General features: G+C 39.6%; 1 protein-coding gene across 1 annotated transcript in view; it reads left to right on the forward strand.

Annotated features, from left to right (window-relative positions):
• CDV3 (CDV3 homolog) overlaps positions 1-8,611 on the forward strand; it is a 19,820-nt gene extending 11,209 nt beyond the window's left edge. Inside the window, exons 3-5 of the mRNA XM_042780346.1 lie at positions 511-659; positions 7,111-7,270; positions 8,461-8,611. Coding sequence (XP_042636280.1) covers positions 511-659; positions 7,111-7,270; positions 8,461-8,611 — 460 coding nt within the window. The remainder of the gene's footprint in view (positions 1-510; positions 660-7,110; positions 7,271-8,460) is intronic.
• Positions 8,612-13,250: the final 4,639 nt, after the last annotated feature.

The raw sequence follows: 13,250 nt of genomic DNA on the forward strand, positions 1-13,250 counted from the left end.
AAAAAAACCTTAATTTGACCACTAAAATATGCTTACCTTAAATGCCTCTTTGTTTTCTGTGGTCCTAGAAAAATCTAATACTTTTGCTTTCAAGCCTTCAGATTGCCCTCTTCTTTGCATTTCAGGTTAAATCTTACTTACCTTCTTGCCTTCTTTTGTCACTTGAGCCAGTTGATGGAGTTTTGCTCTTAGGGCTGATTATCATGCTAGTGTGTTAAATATTTCTAAATATTCTCTGAGTGTATAAGGAGGTTCACCCCTGAGGGGGTTTGCAAAAAGGGAAGTGGAAACCTTAGATGGAGTGGTTTGTAAACTTTTTTAAGAAGCAAACTATTTTTCACTTGAAGTCAAATGAAGTCCCAGTATATAAAAGGTAAAGGTCCCTCTCAAGTCATTTGGACTTTGAAGAGATTAAGTGACTTCCCCAGGTCATAGATAAGCATTGACAGACCTAGAATTATACTATTTTCCTGATCTTTAATTGAATTCAGTTGTTTGCTTTTCCACTAGTGAAAAGGAAGAAGAAGATAATGAAAAGAGAGAAGATCCAGGTGATAACTGGGAAGAAGGTGGAGGAGGTGGTGGTGGTGGTACAGAAAAATCATCAGGTCCCTGGAATAAAACAGCTCCAGTACAAGCATCTCCTGCTCCAGTAGTTGGTAAGCTTAATACTCAAGTTTCAGAAAGACTAATTTTTGTGTAGTTTTATATATGGTCAGCTTCCAGCTGTATGCCTGCTTATGGTGGGGTGAGGATGAAATGGGACTTTGTTCTCTTCCTAAGATGAGAGAGATCTATATATGTCTCTTTAGAGACTTTCAAATCCTAAATAAAAAGATTTTGGAAGTTAAGTCTAAAAGTCATTCATAAACTGATTTGCCAAATTTAAATACTTAAGCATTTTTCCAATTTCTTTTTTAAATAATAACTCTTGACTAATGACAAAGATAAGTAAAAGATTTTCATTTACTAGACTCCAAGATAATCTTCATTTAAGATTTTTAGTAATAATTACCAGAAGTCTGGTTTAACCCCAGAAGTTTTCATAGGAGAAGACATTTCTGCGATCTTTTATAATGGTAAAATATTTCTGACAGCCAACTAAGGAATATTGGGTTCCATGTATTTTGCCCCCCTCCCCATTTTATTGTCATGTCTTACAGTGTAAGTTCTCAACAAGGCTGACCAAAACCAAACCCAGTGCCATTGAGTCAATTCATACTTGTAGTGACCCAGAGGACAGTAGAGCTGCCCCCATAGGGTTTGCAAAGCTGTAAATTTTTATGGAAGCAGAGTACCATATCTTTCCCATGCAGGAGTGGCTGGTGGGTTTGAAGTAACAACTTTTTGGTTGAGTGCTTTAACCGCTGTGCCACCAGAGCTCCTTCAACAGGGCTGAAGGGAGGTGAAAATTGCTTTAGGGGAAGGGAGAAAGATACTACAGTGGTTTTTAGCTCTCCAACAGGCCAAAGTATATAGGCAGATAAATGGCATATTCTGTGGTATTAACATTTCACGGGGAGGGTGTGGCGATTAGAGAGTTCTGCTAAAAAGACAGGGAGGCCACATCTTCTGACCTCCTCTAACTGCACAAGAGGAAGACAGAATCATCATCAGTAGCCCAAGGCCTGTTTGTGCAAGGCCAGACATGCTGCCTCCCTCCAGCCCTTTCACCAGCCGTTCCTCCCAAAGCACCCACCACCTCTCTCCTGGGTTTGATAATTCACTGCATTGGCCACACAGAACTCACAGATAATGGGGTTTATTAGGGAAGCTCCAGATTACAATTCAAGTTCAGGAAAATTGCTCAGTCTCTCTCAGCCCGCCATCTCTCACCCAACAGTCTCTCACAGTCTCTTTCCCAGCAGTGCATGTCCCTCGGTCTCTCTCTCAGCAATGCGTGTCTCTTGCGTCTCTTTCTCTGCAGCGTATGTCACTCAGGAGCACGTTCCTTCTCAGCAGCACATCCTTCTCACCCAGCAGTCAGAGAGAGTTCTGCAAAAAGGACAAGGAGGCCACATCTCCTGACCTCCTCTAACTGCACAAGATGAAGACAGAATCACCATCAGTAGCCCAAGGCCTATTACTGCAAGGCCAGACGTGTTGCCTCCCTCCAGCCCTTTCACCAACCGTTCCTCCCAAAGCACCCACCACCTCTCTTCTGGGTTTGATAATTCACTGCAGTGGCCATACAGAACTCACAGATTATGGGGTTTATTAGGGAAGCACCAGGCTACAATTCAAGTTCAGGAAAAAAGCTCAGTCTCTCTCCCAGCCCACAGTCTCTCTCCTAACAGTCTCTCTTAGTCTCTTTCCCAAGGGTGAGTGTCCCTCGGTGTCTCACTCAGCAGTGCATGTTTCTTTCAGCAGCATGTCTTCCTCAACCAGCAGTCAGAGAGAGAGATGACTTCTGCCTCTTGGAGGCCTCCTTTTGAGCCTGGCCGAGTGGACAAACTAACCAATCATAACATTAGAATTCTGAGCATCTGAGAGAGAGCAGGAACCTCCCAGAATACTGCTTTGTGTTGCGCCCAACAGAAATACCCCAGATGGATAACTTTACAATCAAGAGCTCCTCAGTTGCTCACAGCAAATTCCACCACAGAGTTTACAAAGACTTATGGCTAGAAAAGCCACACTAAGTAATTTACTACACTGCAGGAGTTATCTCAAAAAAGCTCCATAGATGGGCTATAATGAAAAAAAGTTTGGGAAACACAGCTTTAAATTAATGTATGCTTAGTACTTTAGGCAGAATAGTATAAAAATTAAAAATAACATCTATATGTTTAACATTTTTACGTCCTTTATAGCTCTTTTCTATGTTATTTTTTGTTTCCCCTAATTAATTTTATTTTACCGTGTTCTCTGTCACTGGTCATAGATAACCTCTACATTGTTAAATCCAGTGTTCAAATCTCAGACTTCATTTTACTTGATCCATAAAAAACATTTGACATAGCTGATCATGCTTTGGTTTTCAGGACACCACGTTCCTCCTCCTGGTTTTTTCTCAGTCTCTCTTGCTGGCACCTCCTCTTCTTTACCTTCAAATGCTAACCTGCAGTCCACTGCCAGGCATGTGGAAAGCCAGAAGCAAAGGCTTAGTCCTTCTCTTTTCTATCTACCCTTCTTCCTCCTGTGATCCCATCCACGTATATGCTAACAACTCAAATTTTCATCTCCAGCTCAGATGTCTCTTAAACTCCAGGAATGTATGTCTTCATTGCCTACCCAGCAACTCAAATGCAACGTGTCCAAAACTGAACTAATCTTCACTCTTTCATATACCTACACTACCTCACAGCTTTCTCATTTCAGGCTACAAACTTTGAAATCATCTTTGACTCCTTTCTTCTGCTTCAAATCTAAATATACTCTGCCAGTAAGTTCTTTTGGGCTCTACTTTCAAACATAAATTCAAACTATCTGTGATGGTTCTTACCAGCTCCACTGCTGCCACCCTGGTTTGAACCACCATAATTTTTTATATGGATTATTGAGGTACCCTCTTTTTTTTTTAAATTGTGATTTGGGTGAAAGTTTACAGAGCAAATTCACTTTCCATACAGCAGTTCACATACACTTTGTTTCATGACATTGACCACAATTTACTCCAGTGCAACAGCTCTCATCCCACTTCCTCCCGATAGTTACACTGTTGCCCTGTGCATAAATAGCCCTTCTTTCTCCCATGATTGTTTTCTCCAAGGACTGTATCTATCTCAGGTAAATGTTCATCTCATATGCCTGTCTTTCGTTTATCTGGAAGCCACAGGTGTGGGTTCATTTCCAGACCTGAAGGGCAGCAGGGGGCCATAGTCTCAGTGGTTCCACCAGGCTCTTTGAGACCAGCAAACCTGGTCCCCCTTCCTTTTTTTTTTCCCAAATGATTTTGAGTTTCATTCCACATTGTTCTCCCTCTCTATCCAGGATCTCCTACATATATCCCCCTCCGAGTGGTTGACAGTGGTAGCCAGGAACCATCTAGTTCTGGTCTCATAGTCGTATAGGCTGAGGATCTTATGGTGTACCAGTTGCTGGGACTAATTATTTCCATGAGTCTTTGGTTTTCCTCATTCTTTGCTCTGGATGACAAGAGACCCATCATTGCATCTAGATGGCTGCTTGCAAGCTTTTAAGATCCCAGTCACTACTTGCCAAAGTAGGAGGTAGAACAATGTTTTATGTAGTATGTTATGCCATTTGAGCTTGATGTCCCCTGCGACTTTGGTCCCAAGCCCACAGGTTCAACTACTCAGTCCCTCTGGGTAGCTGGCTGTGACCAAGCAGTGACTACAGCCTTGTCCCTTGTCAGCTCTACTATACACCTGGGAATTCTTACAGAACATACGAATACACTTGTGGAACCATTATCTTCCAACCCTATACATGGTCTTGGGCACACTCCCCGCTGCATAGACATACCTAATAGTTCGGCCTATCCACCTATCTATCTACCCATATATCCATGTTTCCCTTCACTGACAGTGCAGTACTGTATGTACGAAAGGGTTCATCTTTGTTGTCTGCATCTCCCACGCACTCCTCTATGTCTTCTTCCTTAATGCCACCATGTTGGTCACTCACATTAGGTACATCGCCCTTTTCCACCCAGGAGGTACCCTCTTTTTTGCTTTCCTTTCTACCCTGTTGTCTTCTTCCTTCCACTGTACTCTCTTTTCTCTGTGCAGCAGCCAAAATGGTGATTATTTTAAAATAGAAGTGAGTGTGTCACTCTGCTATTCAGAAGTTTCCAGTGGCTTCCCTTCTCATTCAGAGGAAAAGTTCTTGATGACTTACAAGGAGGCCTTATACAATCTGCTTTGTGAAAGCCACCCCCCTTTCTAACTTTATATCCTTAAACATAACAGATAAACTATCTGCTGCAGGCCTTTTGTGCTTATGCTTTTGCCCTGGAATTCTTTCTCCTTTGGTCAGGGGGTCTGCAAACTCTGTGAAAAGGACATTGCCATTTCTGTTGCAGCTACTTAGCTCTACTGTTGCAGCATAAAGGCAGTCATAGGCAATATGTACACAGATGAACATAGCTGTGTTCCAGTAAAGCAGCCCATACGTGATGAGCTGGATTTGGTTTGTGGACCACAGTTTGCTAACTGGTTCTGTGTATTTGTCCCCTTATTTCTTTCAAGTTTTTACTCAGTTTTTACCTTATTAATGAGATCCTCCCCATCCAACTTACTTAAAATCACAACCCTTTCCATTAACTTCCCTACCTATCTTTAAATTTTTTAAAAAAAGAAAAACCTTACCACCATCAAGTTGATCCCAACTCATAGCAACCCCCTTGGGTTTCCAAGGCAGTAAATCTTTACACAAGTGGATTGCCCCAACTCTTTTCCACGGAGCAGTTGGTGGGTTTGAACCACCAACCTTCTGGTTAGCAGTCTTAGCCTTAGGCACTCACATAACAAACTTCCTTCCTTTAATATTTGGTATAGCACTTACCTGTTTTTACTTATTTTGTTTCCTTCTTATAGAATGAAAGAACAAACCTAACCCACTGCCATCAAGTTAATTCCAACTCATAGCAAACCCCACTGGGTTTCCAAGGCTGTAAATCTTCACAGAAATAGATTGCTTCGTTTTCCTCCTATAGAGCAGCTAGTGAATTTGAACCACCAACCCGGTTAGCAGTCAAATGCCTTACCCACCGCATCTCCAGAGCTCCTTCCTTCTAGAATAGTGCTGTCCAGTACGTGGCTGTTGATCATGTGACTAGTGTGACCAAGGAACTGAATTTTTAAATTTTAATCAATTTAAATAGCCATATGTGGCTAGTGACTACTGTTTTGGACAATGGAGCTCTGGAATATCAGTTCACAAAGGGCAGGGAGTTTTGTTTTGTTTTGCTAACAGTTATATTTCCAGTGTGTAGCTTAGAGAATGGTATCTGACATGTAGTAAGCACTTGATTATTTTGTAATGAATAAATGTTATAAGGTTTCCCCTATATTACTAAAACTATACAGAATAATAAACCTTTATGGTGTTATTAAGAGCCTTGGTGGTGCAATGTTTAAGTGCTTGGCTGCTAACCAAAAGGATGGCACTTTGAACCCACTAGCCACTACACAGGAAAAAGACGTGGTGATCTGCTTCTGTAAAGATTACAGCCTAGGGAAACCCTTTGGGGCAGTTTTGCTTTGTCATGGGTGACACACGTGTCACATGGGTGAGATGGAATCAACTCGATGGCACAGCATGTTGTTATTGCTATTAGGTACCATGAAGTCAATCCTGACTCATAGTGTGACCCTGTGTACAACAGAATTAAGCACTGCTGAGATGGCTGCATTATATTTTAGCTAGTAAATGTAAGTGTAAATGCTTATTTGAAATGAAAGATGTTTTTGATTAGTGAAGTGCAAAGCATATAAAACACTGTTTGAGCCCACTTTGAGGATGAACAAAAAGATACATAAGAAAAGCTGGAAGGTTTTGTCTCCAAAATGTTAACCAAAGTTAAGACTTTGGGCTGCTCAGCTACTTAATTTTTTTCTTGTTTTGCAATAAAATGAGAAAACCTTCAAAGAAGATCCTTTGATGTGGAAGACAATGGCAGTCATGAAGGATAGCTAGTCATTTTATTTTGTGTTAAGTCACTGACCTTTAGACCTGTTTAAAAACTACACAGACATTTTGTTAAGTAAGAGCTGCAGGGAATTCCTTACATACAGCATCTCACTTAATCCAGCAACCAGGTAAATAAGTGATTGTACACATTTAGGATGTGTGAACTGAGGGTGAAAGTAGTCATGGTAAAGAAAGTCCTTGACAAGATCTATCTTCCAGGGTCAGCACATTTCTTTCCCACTTCTTATTCCCTGCCCAGTAACTTGGCTTATAGAACTCATTCACATATACAAGAACTATACATGGAAGAGGAGTTAGAACACTACCCTAGAAAAAAAGTATATTGTCACTTTGAAGCAGATATTTTTCCTTCTACTTTCTGACTCAGACACCTTTCTTACATCAGGTTTTTGTTTTGTTTTCTGTAATTGCTAAATGATTGAGAATGCAGAAATAGCTTATTAAACTGCCTAGCATTTGAATAGTTTCTCTTAACTGTTATCAAATATTTAGTTACAGAAACTCCAGAACCGGCGATGACTAGTGGTGTGTATAGGCCTCCTGGGGCCAGGTTAACCACAACAAAGAAAACACCACAAGGACCACCAGAAATATACAGTGATACACAGTTCCCTTCCCTGCAGTCCACTGCCAAGCATGTAGAAAGCCGGAAGTAAGTATTAAAATTAATTGCATTTTATTTTGGAGCCCAGTCTTCCCATTGGCCAGGGAGTGAGAGGTAGGGTCTATGAAAACATACCTGAAGGGGAATTACTCCTTATTGGAACTAGGATAGGACTTAGGATATGCCTATGAGGGAGGAAATGGGTACAGGTCCGAGACGAGCCTGTCTGCAAAATCTATTTCTGTTATCCGTGGTTTATGTTGTACTGTGGCTATGAAAATTCCAGTTCATTTAAGATTATGTTTAAGTACACTATTAGTAGTTTCTGTTTCTTACAATATAGAAACTTTAGAGACATAAGAGCAGTATTTTATTGTATATCCAGTTAATGTGAATAGGTAAAAGATGTTGGCATTTATAAATCTAATGTTAAAATAATCTTATTTCAGCAGGTACTTAAAATGAATGCTACCTGGAGTTAAATGACCACATATGGCACATCCACATCTTATTTAGGGACTTGAATTTTAAAAAATAAATAAAATGGGAAGAAATGTAAATGACATCAGATGGAAATATTGTTTCTTTGGGTGGCTTTAAAAGTAAATCCCAGTCTTTTCTCCGCTTTGAGAGCACAGCTGGCTTGAATTTAAACCTCCACTTGGATTTGCTCCTCTGCTCCATCCTACAGATATATAAGGGGCTGCAGTGAGAGGGCAGTGATTCGTCACACTCACCTTTCTTTACCTGATCTGATCCACTCCCACAAAATAGAAGTGAGGAGAAACCATTGGATAATGAGTAGAGCATGAGTGGAATGAGAAAATTGCTACCCGTTATGCATAAGAAAGAGAGATGGACAAAGTGTCTGTTGTTTACTAAAAGTAAAAGTCAGTCTTAACAAGGAATCACATGTCATTAGACAGCTTTTTACCTTTTCCCAGTTGTCTTCAAGTTGGTCTCACTATAAGTTTGCAGTTAAAATCACTCAATAGATATGCTATCACAGAAAATAGGACTTTAAAGCTTCATTCAGTATTCTGTGTTTTACATTTCAATTGAAGCCTTAAAAAAAATGGTTTTATATGGATTTTATATACCAGTTTTCCCCTTCTGTCCCTCCCCCAAGATTCTTCGAAAGGGTGGCTTTGCTTTCCCCTCCTTTCCCCCCCAAGGAAGAATATTTTCAAAACAACCTAGTGAAGAAATATTTACTGATTACATTTCTTTTCCCTTAGGGATAAAGAAATGGAGAAGAGCTTTGAAGTAGTAAGACACAAAAATAGAGGTAGGGATGAGGTTTCAAAAAACCAGGCCCTTAAACTTCAGCTAGACAACCAGTATGCTGTGCTTGAAAATCAGAAAAGCAGCCACACACAGTACAATTAAGGAATGGTCTTTGCTAACCCTACTAAGGTAACTAGACTTCAGCTAACCATCGTGAACAGCCATTCATCATCTGATCTCTGCTGGATCTACAGCTACCGATGCAGACCACTCGATACAAATGATCGGCCCTATTGCACTATGGAAGTTTAAAGTGTCACAACTGCTCTTTGTGTATATTGGATTTAGGGGAAATTTTCATTGTTCTATAAATGCGTGAATTAGATACAGCAGTGTTCTTTCATAATTACTCAGCAAATACAAAAAACCAAAAACTGCAGCCAGTGGTCATTTCAAAATCTTTTTATGTTCAGATACTGAGCCTTCGTAAGGGTTGACTACCTCAGATTTGCTGCACTCATTGTGGACTTCATGTGGATCACAACTTCTGGATAAGAAGGTTATAGCTATTAAGTGTTGATATGAAACTTGAAACCAGCTCTACTGGATTCCTATCAGAAATCCTGCAGAAAGTCAGCCATCTGGGTTCTGATCTGCTGTAAAAGACAAGATTTAAGTGACCTTAATTAACCTGTCCTTTGCCCCACCTATAAGGAATACTTTATGTAATAGGCTGTGGCTATATTAGACTTCCGCTCTCAAAAGAACTGATGTGTTCAGATAATCTGTGTAGGGCTGTGATTTATAATTTAAAACTTAACGTTGTATTCTGAGGTAACCACAAATTAAACCAAGCTTGATTCCACCAAGCGGGGAAGGGAGGGTGGGGAGGGAATGATCTCGTCTCTTTTAGTAATTTGTTATTTGGGTAATGCTTTTTCTATGTCTACAAATAAGGCTTTTTTTTTTTTTTTTTTTTTTTTTTCGCTTTGACTTGGAATAAGTTTTTTGACAGAGCATATTATATGGTTAAGCAACCTGAAATATGCATTAGGATTGTGAAGCATTTCGTGAATTTGCCAACCCCTAGAGTGGAACCAAAAAGCCTTTGATGTGAAGGGCAGTGGATACTGGGGGCTCTATTTCAGGTGCTGCTAAAGCCTCTAATCAGGTCTAAATTGTGTAGTAAAATGGCAGGCTAAAGCATTCACTTACCTGTCCTTGTAAATTCAAAAGCAATGTGACCAGAACCTCACCTAAAACCCATTTCATGAATCGTGTGTGATCTTTTATAAGAATTCCTAGATACCGTACTTGTGCCCAATTTGTTAAGGGTCTGGACAGTCTGTAAATGCAGCGATTGTCCCAGTTAGCGCTGTTACTACCCTTTCAATATGTCTTTATGTTGTCCATTTGGGTAGTCAAGGCAAAAGACAGGTGATATAGCACTTCTGTTTTTAATAATTACAGCTTAAACTACCCAGTAATTTTCAGTCCTTAAAAGGGACTTGAAGCTACGCAGGGTTATTGAAAAGTTTCTCCCATATAATGAGATATTCTGGTAATTTTCTAGTTTTGTCTTTTTGGTTCAATAGAAATATTTCAAAGTGGTATGTGACCATTTGATGCACTAGTCTGCGTTTCTCTATAATAAATCCCTTTGCCAAATGCAGGAATTGTAGACTTGGTATTGGCAAGAGTGAAACAAATGGGTGAGTAAAACTACCCTGATAGGGGAGCATTTTCCTATAGGAGTTTGGTCTTGATTGGCGTGTCAGTACAGGATTGGACTCTTAGGGAGGGTTTGTGTTTCCAGACAGGACCTGCCAAGCACTCCTGGTATTCCTTGGGGTGGCAGGCAGGATTCCTGTTTTCTGATATATTGGGGAGAATAGTTGAGCCAAGGGGAGGTTGGATGATTCAAAGAGAAACAAGGGATTCTTGGTTAAACTAAAGGCTTCATTTGGGAACTAAAAAACTTAACAAATAATCTCTTGAATGTTGAGCCACAAAATTTCCCTGAAAAGTATGTCTTTTCCAGCACAATCTTACTGGGGGTTATATTACTGAGGAATGAATTGAGATGAGTATGTGGAAGTGTTATTTAATGGCATACTGTACTAGAAATCTAAAGACCTGCAGCAGATTTAAAATTCCAACTCTTGTTACAACTTTTTAACAGATTGTGAAATTACAAAATGCACATGAATCAAGTTTTATATACTGTATGATGGGTAGATGAGGCTGTCCATTGTACCATTTCTTTCTTTGAATTCTCAGGCATGGTTTTGGCAATGCAAGAACTCTGTAACAGTAACAAATTCAATAAAAAGTAAATACATGGAACTTGGAGTGTAATCGTTTTTATTCTAACAAAAAAACCTTATATTCTGTCTTTCAAAATGATGGATTAATGTCATGTCTTCTTTGCTATGGGAGGGTGATAGTACTGTTATCTCAGTCTTGTACTTTCTGTTTGAAAAAAGTTGCTGAGCATTTTTGAGACTGAGATGACAGACTGGATAGAAAATGAAAGTGGCTACTAAGCTGTGATGAATATTCATTTCTTTTTCAAAAATAAGGCAGGCATTGAAATGTGCTTTTGTCATCAATGCAGTATTAACTTTTGTATTTTAAATATTGTCAAGGAAATATTCTTTACTTTTCAGACCAACGATTTTGAGGCATTGTCCTTTGAAAAACTTGTAAATTTCTCAAAATGGCCACCATTTTAAATTTCTGGATTTTAGTCCTTAACTTTCTAAATGAGAGAAAGTATATTATTTCAGATCATTTTTATAATAAAACTTTAATGTTAACAATTTATTACTTGATCACTATACTTGATTGTCTAGTTTACGTCCTCCGGGTCTTTTGTTCATGTGTTTCCTTATGAGTGAAGTCTTCCTTGACAGCCCTATTTAAAATGGAACACCTCACACACAAAAACATAGTGTCTGTCTTTGGCTGAGTTCTCCAGAGGAGCAAAAACAGTGAAGCATATAAGTAGATACCAATACTTACTTCAAGGAAATGGCTCATGCATTTCTGGAGGCTGGCAAGTCCCAAGTCCGTGAGTCAGGCATCAGGCTAGAGGCTTCTGACTTGTGGTTGTAGGGGCTGATGAACTTGCAGGTCAGATGGCAGGCTTCTGGCTCAAATCCCAAGAACCAAAAGTAAGAGATGATAAGTTGGATTCAGGCTAGAGCACGAGCTTTGCCAGAACATCCACAGATACTGGATCCAGACCACACCCCCAGGGAGACTACATTTAACGTGAGATAATGAAATGGAGGATAATTATGTAATACCGAGACTCATGGCCTAGCCAAGTTGGCACATAACATTAGCCATCACAGTGGTTACACAACAAATGCAGTGCACTGCTGTGGAGTTGGATCCAACTCACAGTGATCCCTCCTTGGGTTTCCAAGGTGGTATCACTACAGAAGTAGATTGCCAGACTTCCCACAGTCCTTATTCAGCTTTAATTTCATTGATTGTTTCTTTAATAACCAAAGTTTTTTTTAAAATTCTCACATAAAAGTCACCACTTAAAGTGTACAGTTAAATAAATAGCTTGTATTATATCCAGAGTTGTACAGCCATCACCACTAATTCCAGAACATTTTCATCACCCCAAAAAATGTCATTAACTGTTGGTCCTCTCCCCAACCCCCAAAATTCCGAAGCCTTAGGCAACTACTAATCTGTGTGAGCTCTGGTAGCATAGTGACTAAGACACTTGCCTGCTAACCAGAGGGCTGGCGGTTCAAACCCACCAGGCACTCCTCGGAAGGAAGGTTGGGCAATCCTACTTCCGTAGTGATACTGCCTCGGAAACCCAAGGAAGGGTCGCTATGAGTCGGGGCCGACTCGAGGGCACATAACAACAACAACAATCTGCGTGTGGACATTTCCAATCCTCGAGCATAACCTAGAAGTGGAATTGCTTGGTTGTATGGTTACTTCAAGAACTGCCAAACTAGTGGGTGTGATTAGCTATCCCACTGTGATTTTGATTAGTATTTCCTTGATAATTAATGTATCTTTTCATCAGTTTTTTTGGCTCACTCTCTGGAGAATGTATTCAGCTCTTTTGCCAATTTTTATTACTGTTACAAGAGTTTTTCATTCTGGATACTAATCTTTTTTTTTTTTTTAATCAGATACATGATTTGAGCATATTTTGTCCCATAATTTCATTTTCTTGATTTGTCATTTGAAGAACAAAAAGGTTTTAATTTTGATGAAGTGTATCTTTTTCCCTTTTCTTGGTTGTGATTTGGGTATCTTAATCTAAGAAACCACTGTCTAACCCAAGGTCACAAAAATTGTTTTTTTCCCCCATGAATTTTATAGTTTTAGCTCTCTTGTTCAGGCCTTTGATCCATTTTGAGTCAATTTATGGTGTGAGATAGGGGTACAACTTCATTCCTTTGCATGTAGCTATCCAGTTGTTCATTACTATTTGTTGTGAAGATTTCTCCATAGTTGATACTGTCTCCTTCAACTAGAATATGAATAGATTTGGAGTGGAAACATGTAGGTGGAGAAATCGGAAGTTTGGAACATGGGATAGAAATTGGAGGGAGAAGGCAGGCTCTGAAAGTAGTAGATTGGCAAAGAAAAGAAAGATTGAGGTCCCCGTCTGTGTGAGAAGTATACACAGAAAATAGAGTAATCATAGGTTGGAAGGAGAATCAAGTCAGAGTTAAAGAAAGATTTTAATAAATACATGTTCTGAAACTGCCAGTTTAATGGTTTTGATAGATCAACCAGCTGCTGTCACTAGGCATTA

The sequence above is a fragment of the Orycteropus afer genome, unplaced genomic scaffold, assembly GCF_000298275.1.
Source record: "Orycteropus afer afer isolate SDZICR_OR568_19922 unplaced genomic scaffold, OryAfe1.0 scaffold00003, whole genome shotgun sequence".
Classification (NCBI taxonomy): domain Eukaryota; kingdom Metazoa; phylum Chordata; class Mammalia; order Tubulidentata; family Orycteropodidae; genus Orycteropus; species Orycteropus afer.